This window comes from Phyllopteryx taeniolatus, chromosome 17 (assembly GCF_024500385.1).
Source record: "Phyllopteryx taeniolatus isolate TA_2022b chromosome 17, UOR_Ptae_1.2, whole genome shotgun sequence".
In the NCBI taxonomy this organism is placed as follows: Eukaryota; Metazoa; Chordata; class Actinopteri; order Syngnathiformes; family Syngnathidae; genus Phyllopteryx; species Phyllopteryx taeniolatus.
The window spans coordinates 1,661,849-1,679,058 of record NC_084518.1 but is presented as its reverse complement, the minus strand read 5'-3'; the positions used below and the strand labels follow the sequence as shown (position 1 = coordinate 1,679,058).

The window sequence follows — 17,210 nt, the reverse complement described above, 5'->3', positions numbered from 1 at the left end:
TTTTTTTTTTACATTTGCTTCTTAATTTCACAAAACAGTAATTATAAAAAAGCTACAGGCCTTAAAAATAGAATAGCCAGTCAGAAGTTTAGCCAGTTTTAATTGTTTTTAAAACACTTGATTTGGGGGGGGAAATACAAAAAAGTTCTTCGACAGCACAGTATGAAACCAGCCCAATAATCAGAGGTGAAGGGAGTGTTTTTTTTTTCCTTTTTTTTTTTTAAAAGCATCTATAAATGATCAACAAAACTGGCCTCACCATACACATACGATACTTACTAAAACACATACAAGCAAGAGTTTAAATATACAACGGCGGACCCCAATGTAATACATTTAAAAGTGTTTCGTTAAAAAAAGGAATTAAAATAGGCAATGAAAGCAGTCCCGAAAGGTATCTGGTGGTAAAATCATGCAGAATTACAATCGTTCCACTGAAGTTAAAACAGCAAAGCACTTCGGCTGCCACACTGTGAGAAAGTTTCCGTCCAGAAGAGTTTCAACATGTTCGCCGCTTGGTTCACGGAGTGTTACCGAGTGTCGTCTCGTGATCAGCAGCACACACTCCACTCCACGTTTGCATATATTGTGAAGTTGCGCAGTCTCTGCATTCAGGAGAACTCGTCTTCCACAATCATTTAGAAAAATAGAATAGCTCTTGAAGAAAACCCACAAATGTGGGATATTGTCTTGGTATGTTGTGTTTGGATGTAAAGGGGAGGGGGGGAGAAAAAAAAAAAAAAAAAAAAAAAAAAAAAGCTAAGACAGTCGAATAAATAAAAAAAAAAATGTAAAAAAATGGCGTGTAACACCCATATAAAATCCAGAAGATTTCTTGATGCTTGCCACGCTTGCGTTTCACCTGGCAGTGCTAATAAATGAGGGCTCTGTCCCACATCCAAGTTGCATCCTACAGTCCAGTGGGGAAAAAAAAAAAAAAAAAAAAGTCAACCAAAAAGATCTAAAATACCTTGGCGTTTTCAAGACAGCTTTTGTTTGCTCTTGGTTTCCACGTGCGACAACATGGTTTCTGGATTTACCAACAAAAGGGTCGATGCCGACGGCAAAGAGGAAAATGAAGTCGCTGTGTGTTAGCACCCACTGCTTGGCAAATTGTTAGGGCAGCAGCAGTGAACTTCCTGTCCGGTCAAACTTTTTTCCTTTGGACAGCGCGGCCACTTGTTTCATCAGCTCTCTGTTCTTCGTCTGAGGAATCAATTAAATAGGACGTTAAAGAGCCTCTTGGCAATGATCACTCCATTCATTCATCCATTCATTCATCCATTCGACTCCACTCGCGTATTTCTGCGACAGACTCACATGCGTCGATTTTTAGCTGCAGATGCATTTGAAAATATAAATACAGTTAAGTATTTTTGTAGACCAATATATATTAGGGGTTGAACCAATTAGCATAGGAGTCACCTTTACTACGCCACGCTTAACAACTGAACTCGACTAATTTGCTAATCATGTGTTTTTGGCAAATGACCTTTCAATTTCCAGATGACTTCCGACTCGCCCGTGCGCTGCCGTCGTCGGACACGAACGCTCTGTGAAGCAGCGAAATGTCGGGCCAGGTCGGAGAATACAAAAATAAGTTGGCGGTGGATGAAAATAGTCGCTAGCTTCGCCTCGTCCTATCAGCGCTAGTCTTAAAATATGAATACCTGCGGTATTTTGAAACTGCCGGCAAACAACGAGGGCAGCAGCAGCAGCAGCGCAAAGTGAAACATTTTCTTTTGTCGCCAAAATGATGCATGTGTCTAATAATGCACAGACAACAACCGTGTGCTAACAAGAACTTCATTCATCGTAGAAGTCGTGACGCAACACAGACCGACATCATGACAAGTTTCCCCTCTACGACAATGAAAGCGACACTAGTGTAGCTTTATGACACTGACGTCAGTGTATACAGCCATATGAATGTTACAAACGGGGGGTATCTTTTACTGCAAATTAAAGCAATAAGTCTAATTACAATAAATACATAAGTGAAATAGAAACTAAAATAGAAGCGAAAAGCTACATTGTTTTAAGCTTGCGTGCGATGTCCCGTCTTACAACACGCTAGAACACAAAATAAGACCCGACCCGCCGGTTTCTTGAAGAAATATGCGCAGGATTCACGCTTATTACAACAACTGCAATTAGTGTAATGGTGAGAAGCAATTTTTAAATTATTTTGGATTTGTTTCCACGCCTGTACGTTGAAAAATGTGATTTGAATTTCGAATCGCAGGACAACTCGTGGCCGAGCAGTGGCGTTTGTCCGTCTCGGTGTGCTGCTAGCTTAAACTGCAGCGGGCGGACAGACAAAAGTAGTTTGCATTTTTGTCTACCATGGGTTACTTATTTCAGGTCTTTCTAATATGTGAATAATTATTTGTTCCTGTAAGAAAGGTCATGGTTTGTTCATCGCTGCCCCTAAAAATGTGACCACTACCTGCTGCTGTTCCATCGACTCTTTGTGTGCCTTCTCCATTTGGTTCATCTTGACTCTCATGTTGGACTCTTGGTACTGAAAGTCGGCTTTCAGCTCCGTTAGCTTGAATCAAATGTGGAAGTCAGCGTCGGGAATGCAGAAGCAACCAACAAACAGCGCCGCTTCGAGCGAGGCGGTTCACCGACCTTTCGTTCCTTGTCAAGAATGGTCTGATCCCTCTGCTGCAGGAGTCTCTTTAGTGACATCACCTCTTCTTTAAGTTGGCTGATGAGAATGAAGTTGTCAGTTCCTCCGGAATCCATGGACTGGGTGATTGAACTGCTGTTTAGGGGACAGAGCTTTCATAAGGCCCGTCGAGGGAAAACGGTTTGCGAAAAGGAATAATCATACCTGTCACCGTTTGATGGCTTCATCTCCAATTTTGGTTTCTTCTTTGGAGTCTCTTTTTGGATCGAAGACGATTTATGGCTGCAAAAAAAAAAAAAAAAAAAAAGAATCCTAATATTGTAGGTGCTGTGTATCCAGTAAATGCATTGCCTTGAATAAAAAAAAAAAAAAAAAAAAAAAAAAAGTCAAGCTTTACCTCGGCTTCCACAATCCTTGCTCCTGTTCAGGACTCAAGCTCCCACTAAGTCTGCCAGAGACGCGCGTCACGCTTGATTATTACATTGTACAATCGGTTGAAAACAATTCAGAGGCTTTAAACATCAAAGCAGATATCATTTGTCACAGATTGGGCTCGAAAGCAAGTTAGAAACGCACGACAAATGGCGGATGTTCCTTATAAAACTGCAACCTGTGTTTTCTCTGCAATGGACACTGAGAATGGGCATTTAACCCCCAATTGATTAAAGGGAAAAATAACAATCAATAAGCAGCATGGTGGGACTAGCGGTTAACACATCTGCCTCCCATTCGAATTGTAGTCGTTTGTAGTTTCGGTCGTCCTGTGTGGAATGTTCTCCCCCCGTGCTTGCGTGGGTTTTCGCGATGTTAGGTTAGGTTCACTGAGGACTTGAATTGTCTGTAAGTTGATATGAAAAACATAAATAAATAGCGCGAGGGTCACCAATTAAAGAGTTGAATGAGCTTCAGGTCAAATAGAAGCTTAAAGGGTGTGAATTGTTTTTTGAAGTGGCAATTAATCAATAGCGCCGTTTGTCGATGAGCGGAGTCGAGCGCTCGGCCACCAACTACGCAGCCGAATGTAGGAATACTCCATACCATGTTAAACATCTTTATTCATAATAAATATGTAATTAAAAGGTTATTTGAGAAATGTGTCATTTAAGAAGTGTGTAACATACTTGTGGTGAGAGCTGCCGTGTCTTTGTTGGTGATGGTGCTGCCGAGAGTGATGGTCTTTCTCGTTCAGGGATGAGGAGTTGGAGGAGCCGAAGCCTTTCCTCTGTTCCTTGGTCTTCTGCAGAACGCGGCGGTAGGACAGAGTGCAGAGCCAGCACAGCAGTTTTCCATCCACCTGAGGGGCAAGATGGGCTCATAAGACACAGTCACTTCCATCACAAACGTTTACGTGCGCTCGGTTTATACCTTTCTCCTGCCTTCCTCTTTGCGGTCAAAGGCACACTGCTGTTTGCACTGCTCGCACGTTTGAGGTGGCCCGTATTTCTTTTCGGAGTTTGTACAACGTTGGCACTTTGTCCCAATGAACGCTGCAATAATGTTACAGTACTGACACGGTTTGGGCTGCAACGCGAGACGATGGGAAAAGTTTTAGATTATTTACATACGGAATCAAGTGCAATTGGAGAGAGAGTCTATGAAGGTTGTAACTCACTGTCCCAAACTGTTTGACGTTCTGGGCACATTTCTTGCAGATAGTATTGGTTTTACTGTAAAAAAAAAAAAAGTAAACGCATTAAACAAAGCCAGAAAGAAACAATAGAATGAATAAAGTCGTAGAAATCATGTGTCACCTTTCCTGCTGAAACTCAGATCTGCAGTACGTGCACTTGACTATTGGGTGTGCGATGCGACACTCCTGAGGGGAGAAAACAAGCGTCAAACATTTTCATATGCTCAATTTGACACTAGTAATAACCTTATTATGCATTTCAGAACAATGGTGTTTGTCGGAAAAACACAAAGTCGCTACAATCTAATGAGAACATTTCGTTGACAAAGACAATAATGTCAGAGAGGCAATGGAGTAAAAGTACACTACGCAATATCATATGGATGTCTCTACTGTCGTCCCTTATGCAACTAAAACAACATTTAAATAACGGAAGTCTAAAATGCTTAATGTGAGCGCAAAAAAAAAGCTTAATGTCATGAAACTGCTATCAATCCTCACCAAATTTCATATGGACATCTGTACTTATGCCCACTGTCACCTCTGAAAATATCAGAACGATCGTCACAATATTTTGGATTTTATGGATGTTAAGCATTTTCCTCTCCAAGAGAAAAAGCTTAACGTTGCTAACTTAATGTCAGAAAACTATGACGAATCATCACCAAAAGTAATGTGGACATCTGTACTTAGGCCCACTTCCACTTCTGAAAATATCACAACGATAGCCCCAATATTTAGGATTTTATGGACGTCCCCCGCCCCCCCATTAAGCTTTTTGTGTATAGTGAGCGCCTATGGAAAGGCAAACGCTACACACCCATAAAATCCAAAATATTGGGACAATCCTTCTATTTTCAGAGGTTGAAGTTGGCATAAGTAGAAATGTCCATATACAATTTTGGTGACGATCGGCCATCATTCTCTGACATTAACTTTAAGCATATTTAGAGTGTCTCCCCCAAAACTTATCTACGTTTTGTCACGTTATTTTATTGGAATTTTTCATTTGATAGATCAACACAAAATGGCACGTAATTGTGAACTGGACAGAAAATGAGACCTGGTTTCCAATTTTCCGTTGACAACTAAAAATCGAAAAAAGTGTGACGTGCCAAAGTGTTTTTGTTTCAGCTCCATGAGAACTGCAAGTCTTTAAGAGCGCGTCTTTGCACACTGAAATGTGTGCCCGTTCTTCTTTGCAAACGAGCTGAAGTACACGGCGGCGCTTTTTTTTTTTTTTTTTTTGGCTGCAGACGGTGATTTGTTTTTCTCAAATGTTTCCAGTGATGCACGCGCACGGACGTTGACACACAGCCAAACCTTGCACAGCTGCTGGCCCTGCGACAGCTCCTCGAACGGGTACCGCTGGTTACACTTCGTGCAGGCGTACAGAGCCGACGTTGCCATTGTCGTCCAACTAAAGCAGTCCAGCGGATTAAGAGCGCTGTTCCCTAAAGCGGCACTGGCTCACTGCAAGTACGAATAAGCGCCCAATGTGAAGGCAACTCCACATTCCCGGCTAATGCTAGCTAGCCAAGCTAAACAGTGCACAGGAGGAAGCAGCCGAAGAACAATAAACTCTAAAAAGCGCGCCACGTGACCACGCCGCTTTAGGTCGACGAATTGATTTTCCTTCAACAAAAGCAAGGACTTGAGAACGAGTGTGGAAATTGTGTGTTTTCGCCGATGGTTTTTCCTGTTTTCCTTCTCTCGCTTTTCGTAGCGACGCCGCCGTCGTCCTCATGTCAGCGGATGTGGGCGATGACGTCGCTGGAAGACAGGAAGGCCGACCTATCGTCGCTCCGCGAGATTGACTTTTCAAATACTCACAGCCAATCACATCCCCGAATGTTATGAGGCTAAAACATAATAGTTGCGTCGTGCTTATCATTAAACAGCTGGACTGCACATGTGTTGCAGATATATCGATTTCGGTTTTGCCTTATCAAAATGAACACTTGACATCGTCGTTTGGCCTGGGTCAAATGACGTCACTTTTGCCATTTAATGGCAAACCCAAATGAAAGTTGGTTTGGGATTGCAGACGCATCAACTCCTGTGCAGACAGCAGCAGCTGCTTTTTGAACGTCGTCGTCGGCGGAAGGTGGAAAAAAGTCATTGAAGCCTATTTTGACAACGTGAGGCGTAGAAAGTATGGGGCAGGGGCGGTTTCTCGTATGGGCGATAAGGGCACCCACCCCACCCCACCACACCGTTGACGATCTGCTCAAGGGGGCGCGCGATCGACAGCCGTCGCAAAGGGCGCCATTCTGTCCGGGCCCGCCTCTGGTAGGGAGTAAAAGTAACAAGTTTTACAAAAATTAAGAACTCGAGTACAGATACATAAAAAATCCCATCAGTTTTGGAGCAATCGGTAAATAAATAATTGCCATGGAAACGCCCCTTTTTCATCACCAAAATCCTACGGGTACCGGAAAAATCACAAAACATGACAACAGAATAAACATTTTTAAAAATTGTTTTAATACAAATAACATTTCATTCAGCTACAGTAAAACTTCTAAATTTGACATTAAGTGCTTACAGTATGCAGCCAACTAAAAGCCCTTTAAAATGTTGCTACATTATTAGAATAATACAAAACATAAAATCTGTTGTTAACGTATATATATAAAAAGGGAAACTAATGCCTCAAAGAACCTTCAATAGGGACATGCTGACCTTTTCAAAGTAATTTCTATTTCTATTTTGGGGGGCTTAGTTATCGATGTATTATTATTTTGTTTCGCCAGTCCTATGGTACAGTTGTGGGTGTTGTGAAAGCACACACATAAATACATGTATAGTTAAGAATTTACAATGTTTTATTAACCATTCCTGCTACAGCTCCACTGTAGATTTTTTATTTGGGGGAAGGTAAAGGCACAACATAAGGCATCAAACCTGAGATGATTAGCACTAATGTCCTCTGGATTTTGCTATTATTGGAAACACATCTTATAATATATATATATTTTAATTGCAGGTTTCCGTATGACGTCTAATTATCACATTTTAGTGAGCTAAAACACATCTTGTTGTTTTAGCTGTTTGGGACAAGGCACAATCTTTCAGATTACTTTAAATGGAGGTTGATGCAAATTATTAGCTGTATTGTGCTATGATTATAGTGTATATTGGCAGCTCCCCTAAAAATAAAATAAAAAAAAATAAAAACAACTATAAATTGTCACACATTCAAATTATGAGTAAATCTAGAACGAGTGGCCCCTGTTGTGTGTTGGCTGGAAACAAGCAGAGCATGTCGAAAATACGAGATCATAAAAAATGTTGACACACTCGAGTAATGTCTTAAATGGCACACATTGAACAAAAGACAAAACATTTGGTCAGAATTCAAAAGAACAAGTTTGGAAAAAGAACAAAAAACGTTTTGATGTTAAATTACCAATTAGCATGTGTATGCCTTTACATTAGCTTCTGCAGTATTGTTTTCAGAATAGAGAGAACTTAACATATGTAGTGTATAGAGCATACATATCTTACCAGGGTAATATTTTAGTACATTAAAACCTAAGAATACTGATTGGAGCTCAGTCAATGTGATAAATGGTGTTCAGCATTCACACGAGTGTGCTGGACGCACACACTGCTCGAATTAGATTATTAAGCAGACATTTTGAGGAGCGTTTTTTTGTTTTTTTGTTTTTTGTTTTTGCCTATAGGGGCAGTTCAGTTCATAGGACCTTGCGAGCCGTGTCCCAGTGGCAAATGTACACTAGCCTTTAATAGGCGAGAAGGTAGAGTGTGAGTCGGGCGCAGTCAAACGAAGGTCTGTACTGGGGTGATGGATCGCGTTGGAGAGCCCGCCCGCTCCGAGGAAGAGGACGCCGAGCGGTTGGTCACCTCTCGCTGCAGCTCGTCCACTCTCTTCTGCAGCTCGGCACGCTTGGCCAGCAGTTCCTTGTGGCGCTGATGAACAGGTTCCTTGAATAAACAGGTGACGTAGAGAAGCTTTCATTTCGGGACACTCAAGTCAGGCTCTTTACCAAGTGACAACTCTCACCTGAGGCCTCATGCGAGGGTTCCAACGTATGTAGTAGCCCACCCAGAGCTCCAGGTGGCGTAAGCTTACTACAGGGAACAGCACATGATTGGAGAAGTTCACATACAAAGGATTGGTAAATTCCTCCAGCTGGCTGTTAATGTACGACCACAAGGATACTGTCCTCTTTGGAATCTCCTGCAAAACAGACATTCATATGGTTTATAGCAACAATGCGGAGTTGAGGTGGCAAAAGTACTTGCACTCTGTACAGAAGAAGAACAGATACTTGGTAATATTACGACAGCTAAGTCGGTTGTGAAACTCTTCGTATGTGTCACTATGTATTACACTGCCCCCAAGTGGCCATGGTGTGCGAATAGCTTGCTTCTACGAATCTGTTGCGTTATCACGGTCAATTCTCTCTTGATTCACATTACGCTTACACATTGTAAGCCCCTAACGTCGCAATCAAAATTTCAACTGCGGTTGATTTGACCTAACTACGTCTTTTTTTTTTTTTTTTTACATTGTGTCGTCGTCCACGTAGGTTGTAAAAAAGTAACAAGCCTATTCGGACAAAGTAAAGAAAACGAATGCACGGATATCTTTTTTCAAATGTAGGGAGTAAAAGGTCGTCAGAAAAAAAAACAACTCAAATTACTGTACGGAAAAATCTACTTAGTCTTACTTGAAGTATGTGTACTAAATCGAAGAATGCAAGGAAACTGTATGCACATACTTCCTTCAACCTCTGCTGTTCGCTGTTACACAGGAACGTCCCAAACAAGCAGCTGTACAGATGGTCCAAGATGGTCACCAGGAAGTATTCGTTAAACTCAAAAGCTGCAGGGAACTAATGCAAACCGTTACCATCTTATTACCTAGTCAGTTACAAAAGATTTGCCAAGAAGTACTTATCCGTTCACCTGGCGAGTCAACTGCCACACACAGTCGACAAACTGAATAAAAACAGGTGAGCGATCTGCGTCCGTGTGGTTCTTGTCGCCGTGGCCGATACGCTGAAAGACAAGAGAGGAACTTAAAGGGAGACTGACCCCCCCCTTTAAGTTGAAGGTGCAAGGCTAGGTAACAAAGAGATTACCAGCTGGAAGCGGTGCCCAAAGCTCAGCCATTCTTTCTCGAGCAACACCTGGAAGCCCCGAATGGTTCGGTAGTAACCGTCCAGCATGAGCACGGCCAGCGACGTGAGCTGCGCTGTGCGGTCCCAGCCGTCGCTGCAGTGCACCACCACGGACGTTTTGCCAGACTCCACCTTGTCTGCAATACGCAGCGCTCCTGCCAGGATCAGCTACAAACACAACTGGGTCAAACATTCTAGAAATACTTCCAGTGGATATAAAAAGTCTACACACCCCCCTTTTCAAACACCAATGAATGTTACCTATAATCTGTGCAACTCAAAAAAAAAAAATATCTTTTACAAAGCAGAATTAAAAAATAAACCGATAATGTAGTTGTACAAATCAAGTCAAAATGACTGTTTTAACAAATATGTCAATTTTGTTTTAATCGCAAACTCCCCTTCAAATGATTTTTTTGCTGTCTAGGAATGCAAGTAAATAACTACTTTGTAAATAAATAAATTATAGGCTTCAATATGTTTGAATTTATTGTGTAAAACAACAAAATTAGAAAATTCGCAGCTAACAATAAGTATGTTAGCATCACATTTTGGTAATTACTATTGTTGCTAACGTGACATATTGGTTGGTGGTCAAATGCACTTTATAAAAGTTATTCTCGGACCTCTTTTGCCCAGGTGCATCATTAAAGTCGCACGTCGCTTGGCTCACCTTGATGTGCTCCAGCCAGTGAGTGGACTCCAGATTAGAGAGCCAGTGGGAATCCTCAATGTTGGGGTAGACAATATCCTTCAGCTTGCGGAGTGACTCTCTCATGACGTGGATGTTGTGAATATCCAAGAACACCAACTCAGCATTTTGATAAGCATCCTCGCTTTCATATCCGCCACCTTTCATCTGAGGTACCAAATGTTTTTGACGACGGTTGACTACCTTCATGTCTACACGGCAATCGCAATGTGTTTTTCCTCTTCCTAAAGCACAAACCTTGTTCGCAGCAGCATTGACAATGGGTCTAGCATCAAAAATGAAGAGTTTATGTGACTGGGCGTTGGCATCCATGATTGCCTGCAGGTATTTTTCATCCTCTTTGCTTCGCTTCCCGTTTACTCCGACCATGGGCTGACTGCAACGTGTAACTGTCGCCTGGCTCTCCGGATGGATCCAGGACAGCACCTATACGAAGAGTGGAAGGAAACGGTGGTCCATCACAAGCAGCTGTTCACCACGACGACGAAGCAAATCTTTTACTCACAGGAATCCTTCCCTTCGCCCGGAAGGCTGCCACTCTCTTCAGCTCCTCATCTGGAATGTGGACCGGAACCGCCATCGTTGATGGGTACGTATCGCACAGTTCGTAGTGATCGTTTACCTTTGTAATCCTCCAACTTTCATTGGGAATGCCCTTTGCGACACACAAGTCAGTCAATCATCAGGATAAATTGCCTATGAGACCCCCCGCCCATTTCACCCCCCAAAAAGTGAAATTGTAATAAGTCTGCTGACACTGCTCCATTTTCACGACGACTGAATGATTGCAAGATGCACCATCCGCGATTTACTATTCCAAACCACATACTGCGGCAGTTTGTCATGACGAAACACAATACCTGTCTTTTGTATTCAGAGACTGCGTCATACACCTTCCATCCATTCTCGGGAAACACTTGTCCATACTCGAAAGCAAATATTTGCTGTGGAGAGTAGGAGGAAACCTTATCAGTTGGTGGGCGGCAGGTGGCAACAAGCTCCATGAGCCACCAACATGGCTGATCCATCACTCACCAACCCGTTGGAGACAGGAAACGCAAATTTCATCAACACTTCGAAAATGGACTTCCTGAGGGTGTCATCCATTTGTTTGTGTGCAAATCGCAGATTACGCATATCCTGAGGAGAGGCAGCGCAAACAGATCGCGGTCATACGCAGGGCTCAACGGCAGCACACGAACGTGAGCTTCATGGTAGGAGGATATTAAGCGCTCTGCGTGTTGATTCTATTGAACAAGATTTGGCTTCACCTATAAACACATTCCTAAATTAATGAAGGGTATATTGATCATAATTAATGCAACAACACAAGAATATCTCTACTACTGTAATATCAATGCACTATGGCCGTGTTTGTGATGACTCACCTTGCAGACGAGGCCGTAGGACACATCACCGCGGCTCGACGCGCTGCCGATCTTCTCCACGCGACTCACAACCCCGAGGGGCAGGTCCAGCACAAAAGAGGGCTCCTAAAAGTTCACAGAATAATCTTTGATTTAGGCAGATCTTGCACGTGGCGAAACATGAATGAAACATCGTACCCTGTCCATGCATTTGAAGAAGAGTCTGTAGTTGCTAACTGTCACTATTCCACGCAGTGCTCCGGTAAAAGGACAGAAATAGGTGACATCTTGAGCTGGAAAAACAAAATCTTTATTAAATCACTTGAGGAATAAACAGTTGAGTGTAGCGGAAGCGTGCAAGAAACACCCATACCCATATCTTGCACAACTTCGTTTGGAAGTAACTGTGTTTCCTCTTTATCAGAATCTCTAAGAACCTGTTACAGGCAAAAGAAAATTAGGACATGTTCAAGTAATAGACACACAAAATTCAGGGTGTCTACCTTTGCTTGAGTTTTGGGCTTGACCTAAAAATCCAAAAACAGGGCTACATGTTAGTCATAAGGTGATTTGGGGTTCATGAGGATTTCGGGGATTACGAACCCTGATCTCTGGGGAAAACTCTGCGGAGGTGGTCGTCTCGGACAGCATGCAAGAGGGAGCCTTAACCTGGGTCGAACGCTCAGAGCTGTTCAGAGATAAAGCTTTGTTTTACATTGCAGCCGCTCTGAAACCAAGACTCCGTGACCTCGACGCGATTGTCATCTCGCGATCACCTGACACAAGTAACCCAAGTTTCAACGAGCATCAGTGCAACGTTTTCAGACATCACTGTAGGCTATACATAGTGCTGGACCAATCAACAACAGTCACAGACATTTCAGATTACATTTTTGCTGCTTTTAGCATCACATTTATTTTGTTTAGGGATGAAAAATGTATTTTTTTTTTCTTCCATTTATTCCTTTAAATTTTAGATGGCAACTGAGGACATTTCTCCCACTTCTTACATTCATTTGTGTGGAAGACATATTGTGCATACAGTACGTAACTTGGCCAAACTCAAACATTGACTAGTGCTTACCGATGTGCATTATTTTGAACTACCAATGACTGTCAATTGATTTTAGTCATACATGAAGAGTGAAGAGAAAACGTTGACAGCAACCACAATTTTGGATGATTTTCACCAATTGCGTGCGTTGGTTATCAGCTACAAACTCCGATTAATAAATCCACATTTGAAACAACGTCACTGAAATATGTAGCCCAACAAGCAGAACACGATATGAATGTTAGGCAGATTCCTGTCGAAGCAAACGGAAACTGCCACATTTTGTCGCGAGCCATTAGGACGAGGTTATTACTTAGTTCTAAAAGCTTCAGACTTACTTTATAAGAGCAAGTCCTGCCTTCAGTTACATATCAATAATATTTGTGTGAGTTTTTAAAACTTTTAGCTATCTTAACCAAGGTTACCTGGACAATGAATCAACGCTGGGATGTCGAGAAGAGGATTGCTTCGAGCCCAAACTGTCGATGCTTCCGGTCTTCTCCATGTTATTCTGTTGTCTTTTGTCAACGTATAAACAAAAAATGGTGGCTGCAGTGGAACAAGAAGGGTATTTAATCCAGCACTATGACTTTTGATCAGTACTAAATCCCCAGCAACAAAAGGAAGCTGCCATGTTTTCCCAGCAGCCTCAGTCGCTCTTCGACGGAGAAATAGCTCTGCAGCGCAGCGCCCCCTGTCGGTAGACGTAAGAGTTGCGGCCGCACGGTTGCTCGTTATCCAGGGAAAACAAAATTGCTGCTTTTTAAAATCATAATACAATTTTACGCAAATTCCAAATTTCTATCATTGGCTAATAAAATACCTAATAATCACGCGCACACTCCAATTCACACACTACACAAATTACAATTTGTTTAGGGAAAAGAGAAAAAAAAACAAAACAACTTTGCCCATCATTAGTGTGACCTCTAACCTGTGCAACTTAATGCATTTTTTTTAGAGGTGAAATTAACAAAAAAGTGTGCACGCCCTCCTATGACTCGAGGTGTGTGTGTGTGTGTTAAAATGTTTTCAGTATTAACCAGTCACATTCAAACATGTCAAATGGGAGTCAGCACACAACAGTCATTATGTAAATGCCTCTGATTGACCCCAAATTGATTAACAAATAAATAAAGCTCCGTTGTGCTGTGAATGAGCCTACCCCAGCTAGCTTCGGGTGAGAGGCGGGGTACACCCTGAACTGGTCGCCAGCCAGTCGCAGGGCACATCTAAACAACCAACCATTCACACCCTATGGGCAATTTAAAGTCTTGAATTAACCTACCATGCATGGTTTTGGGATGTGGGAGGAAATCGGAGTTGCTGGAGAAAACCCACGCAGTCACCACACAGGCGAGGGCGGATTTGAACCCACAACCTCAGAACTGTGAAGCAAATGTGCTAACCGGTCGGTCACCATGCCACCACTTTTTAGATTCTTGAAGAATCAATTTTTGTTAGAATTGTTAGTTTAAATGCTTTATTGGAATGCCATTATTTGAATTTCCAAAAGCACACAGGTTTCAGGAAAAACCTTCAAAGAGCTTAATGTAATGTTTAATCAATCGATCTTTATTTAAAGTATGTCGACCACATTTATATACAAGATTAACATTGTTGATGAGACAAATAAGAATGTATGTGAATGCAGAACGAGGGTCAGAGAGGTTTAGGAGAGTCGTAAACTACACTAAAATAATAAGAAATCAAATGAATACAGATCATTTTTTCTACTTAACATACTTTTCCATAAATTTCTTGTGAAATTCAGAGCGCAGAGTATCATTGATGAAGCGTTTCTCCTTGCGTGCTTTGTCCAATCCTTTGGCACAGTTCTTAAACACCACGTCATCATCCCACCTGGAGAGAAATCATCTCATCAATGGTTGAAGATAAGCATTAAGTGTAGAAAATCAAATCAATGATCACGTTGCGCATAGGTCTGCATTACCTTCTCTTGACCTTGAACGTGTTCTGATTCTGAGCCACTTGCTGCTGCTGCTGCTGTTGTTGTTGTTGTTGTAGTTGCTGCTGCTGCTGCCCTGCCAAATTAATCAATGGATTGCCACTCAATATATTCTCCATTCTGATCCTCTCCTCCTCTGCCTTTTTCTCCCGCTCCTAAGATGGAAAAATACAGCAAAGATATTTGTCTTAACCTAAAAAGCCACAGAGTATTATTTATTGTGAATTGATAGTTGACCCTGCGCTCTTGCTCCTCAGCCCGCTCCTTTTTAATCTTCTCCAGTTCTGCCAGAAGAGCCGCAGTGTCGTCATCATCGCTCTCCTCCCCAGAGTTGTCATCCTCATCGTCCTATTCACAAACAAACAGAATCCAGAGTGAGGCAACTCTTTGAGCACGCCGTCAGTCTGGCGGGTTGACTTCGGTACACACCTCAGTAAGGGGATCATCTGCATCAAGATTGGCGGCTGGAATTTGATCCAGTCTGGGCCTCTTTGATGAAGAGGAGGAGGAGGATGAAGACGACGTGGTGTGCTCTGTTGAAGAAGTTACTTTCATTTGGATCAAATACAGAGCTGTCCCCAAATGTACACAAAAAGACTCCCCTGTTGCTTTCCGTATCTAATCCATAAAAGCACAGCTGAGATTTTGGAAATAACTCATCCAAGTGGGAAATGGCAGCGTCTTAAGCGCCTTCACACAGCCAAAGCTCCTTGGCGCAAGGAGTTAATTACAGTAGATGCGTGTTGATGGGAACAAATGAACAAATACCCATCCCCTGTTTTGACAAATGATTTCTCTCCGCTGTTGACAAAATAAAATCTAACATCGTCATATAAGACTAACCTCTTGGTCCCCTCTCTCTGGGCTTCTCACGAGCAGCTACACGCTCCCGCTCCTCCAGCTCCCTGCGGAAGTCACGGGCACGGACTTCCTCGGGGGCATCCTGGGTAGGCTGCCTGACAGACAAAACGCATGACAGAAGAGCACGCATGTAAGCACTTGCACACTTCCATTTCCAAACAACAAATCACGCTTGATAACTTTGGTCCACTGACCTGTACTTGATTTTGGTGTGACCTGGGAGATCTCGACTGGAATACTGTTTTGACAGTGCACTCAAATCCCCTTCCCCTTTTCCCCGCCCTCCTCTGGCCGGTTCAAATGTTGGTCTTGCCGCTGTAGTCATGGTGGACGGCTCTGTTTTGACACAGGACCGACAATCAATGAAACAGAGCAAAGACTGCAACGAACCGTAGGACAGACAAAGAGTCAAGAGCTTGACTCGCACAGGCTGGGCCCGACACAACTACGAGTCGATATCAAGTCATGAAATGAAATATTATAACCATGCAATAAGCAATTATGGGCCTCATTAGTTATTCCCATCATTGCTGGGAGCCATGAGACGTTTGTTAGCTAGTAATGCTAAGAAGCCACGAAGCACACCAGGTGGAACAATGCTATTTCCCACTTCAGAAAATACAATATTCAGCGAAACTAATTCATTCAAACACGTATAACAATCAAGCCTGCTTTCCAAACGATAGCAACTACGAATAGAAATAAGGCTACTGATACACTTACAACAATACGCCTGCTCTGAAGAAAGGACGAGCTTCCGTAAGACGTCACTTCCTGCAAACGTGTTGCATTCACAGACACTCGGAGCAAATAAGAAAGGAAACTCCAGCTAGCCTCGTAACGTATCATATGCGGTCCTTCTTAATAATACATTCCTCCATCCATCCATTTTCCGTACCGCTTATCCTCACTAGGGTCGTGTTTCAAATATTATATGTAACGTGTTTGATTTAAATGAACAACAATGATTCGATTCAGACTGGATTGGCCACGCTTATGTGCTCAAGGGCCACCCTAGATTTTTAAAATGAACAGATGGGTCAAACTCAGTCATAGATGAGGTTAAAATAGGTCGAATAAAATAAACATGAAAGCATATTCGATTTTATTATTTATTCTGTATATATTAAAAGTGAATTATTTACTGAAATATATTTTAATATAAACGTAAAATGAATACAAATTATTTTAACAGTGTGACCAGAGCCATAAAGGTAGATCATTACAGTAAACAGAATAACTTTAGCAAGGTTGTGAAATCTTTCAGATGAATAATGGAATCTTCAAAAAAAACAAAAACTGCGAGCCTCTGATGTGCTTCTGCCTACTTTGAAGCTCAGTGCACATACAACATCTTAGTCTCACAGCTCACCTTAAGCAGGTGAGAACACACTCGTGATGACTCGGCTGTGCTGGGTGACATTTCATGACAGTTCATACAGTCCTGATTGCTCAAATTTCCACACTGATTAAGAATTTGACCGGTGTAATTGGTGCTCTCCAGAGAGTCATCAAACAAGATTAAAAAGCGAGCATGGATGAAAATCTTAACAGGGGCTCAAAAATGAAGAGAGGCAATTGATGCAGAGATGAAAGAGGACATAAGCGTGTAAACATTAATTCCATCGAGGCATGCAAACAATCCACTCGCATACATAAAACCCACAATTTATATTTTTTGAATCTAGATCCGGTCCAGTTTATCTCTCACTGAGTCAGCTGGGATATGCATCCAATCTGAATCCGTGGTCATGCCTTTACTTCTAAAGAGTTCATATAAAATAAATACAACTAAGTCAAATTACTGTGGAGACCGGCCCAGTTTGACT

At 42.2% G+C, this 17,210-nt stretch overlaps 3 protein-coding genes across 4 annotated transcripts; all 3 read right to left on the bottom strand.

The window, feature by feature from the left end:
• Positions 1-83: 83 nt before the first annotated feature.
• On the bottom strand, positions 84-6,057 carry fam76b (family with sequence similarity 76 member B). Of its 2 annotated transcripts, XM_061752188.1 has the most exons (10): positions 5,589-6,055; positions 4,387-4,451; positions 4,248-4,302; positions 4,001-4,156; positions 3,757-3,929; positions 3,033-3,083; positions 2,840-2,917; positions 2,635-2,770; positions 2,450-2,551; positions 84-1,206 (listed from the first exon to the last, which is right to left on the bottom strand). In XM_061752188.1, the coding sequence occupies exons 1-10, from the start codon at positions 5,673-5,675 to the stop codon at positions 1,117-1,119; spliced, it is 993 nt and encodes a 330-aa protein (XP_061608172.1). In that variant the 5' UTR covers positions 5,676-6,055; the 3' UTR covers positions 84-1,116. The 2 variants fall into 2 exon arrangements, with proteins under 2 accessions (XP_061608172.1, XP_061608173.1); XM_061752189.1 differs by lacking the exon at positions 3,033-3,083 and having other exon boundaries at positions 5,589-6,057.
• A 674-nt stretch (positions 6,058-6,731) lies between these two features.
• Positions 6,732-13,238, bottom strand: mtmr2 (myotubularin related protein 2). Its single transcript, XM_061751837.1, has 16 exons — positions 12,977-13,238; positions 12,101-12,185; positions 12,001-12,024; positions 11,871-11,934; positions 11,696-11,790; positions 11,519-11,623; positions 11,166-11,270; positions 10,991-11,074; positions 10,636-10,785; positions 10,368-10,556; positions 10,092-10,277; positions 9,380-9,586; positions 9,204-9,296; positions 9,017-9,130; positions 8,296-8,472; positions 6,732-8,216 (listed from the first exon to the last, which is right to left on the bottom strand). Exons 1-16 carry the CDS (start codon positions 13,054-13,056, stop codon positions 8,052-8,054), a joined length of 1,923 nt encoding a protein of 640 aa, XP_061607821.1. The 5' UTR covers positions 13,057-13,238; the 3' UTR covers positions 6,732-8,051.
• An 867-nt stretch (positions 13,239-14,105) lies between these two features.
• On the bottom strand, positions 14,106-16,258 carry cwc15 (CWC15 spliceosome associated protein homolog). The gene is made up of 7 exons (XM_061751840.1): positions 16,105-16,258; positions 15,576-15,717; positions 15,364-15,476; positions 14,950-15,053; positions 14,758-14,868; positions 14,506-14,675; positions 14,106-14,414 (listed from the first exon to the last, which is right to left on the bottom strand). The coding sequence occupies exons 2-7, from the start codon at positions 15,704-15,706 to the stop codon at positions 14,285-14,287; spliced, it is 759 nt and encodes a 252-aa protein (XP_061607824.1). The 5' UTR covers positions 15,707-15,717; positions 16,105-16,258; the 3' UTR covers positions 14,106-14,284.
• Between the last annotated feature and the right edge of the window lie 952 nt (positions 16,259-17,210).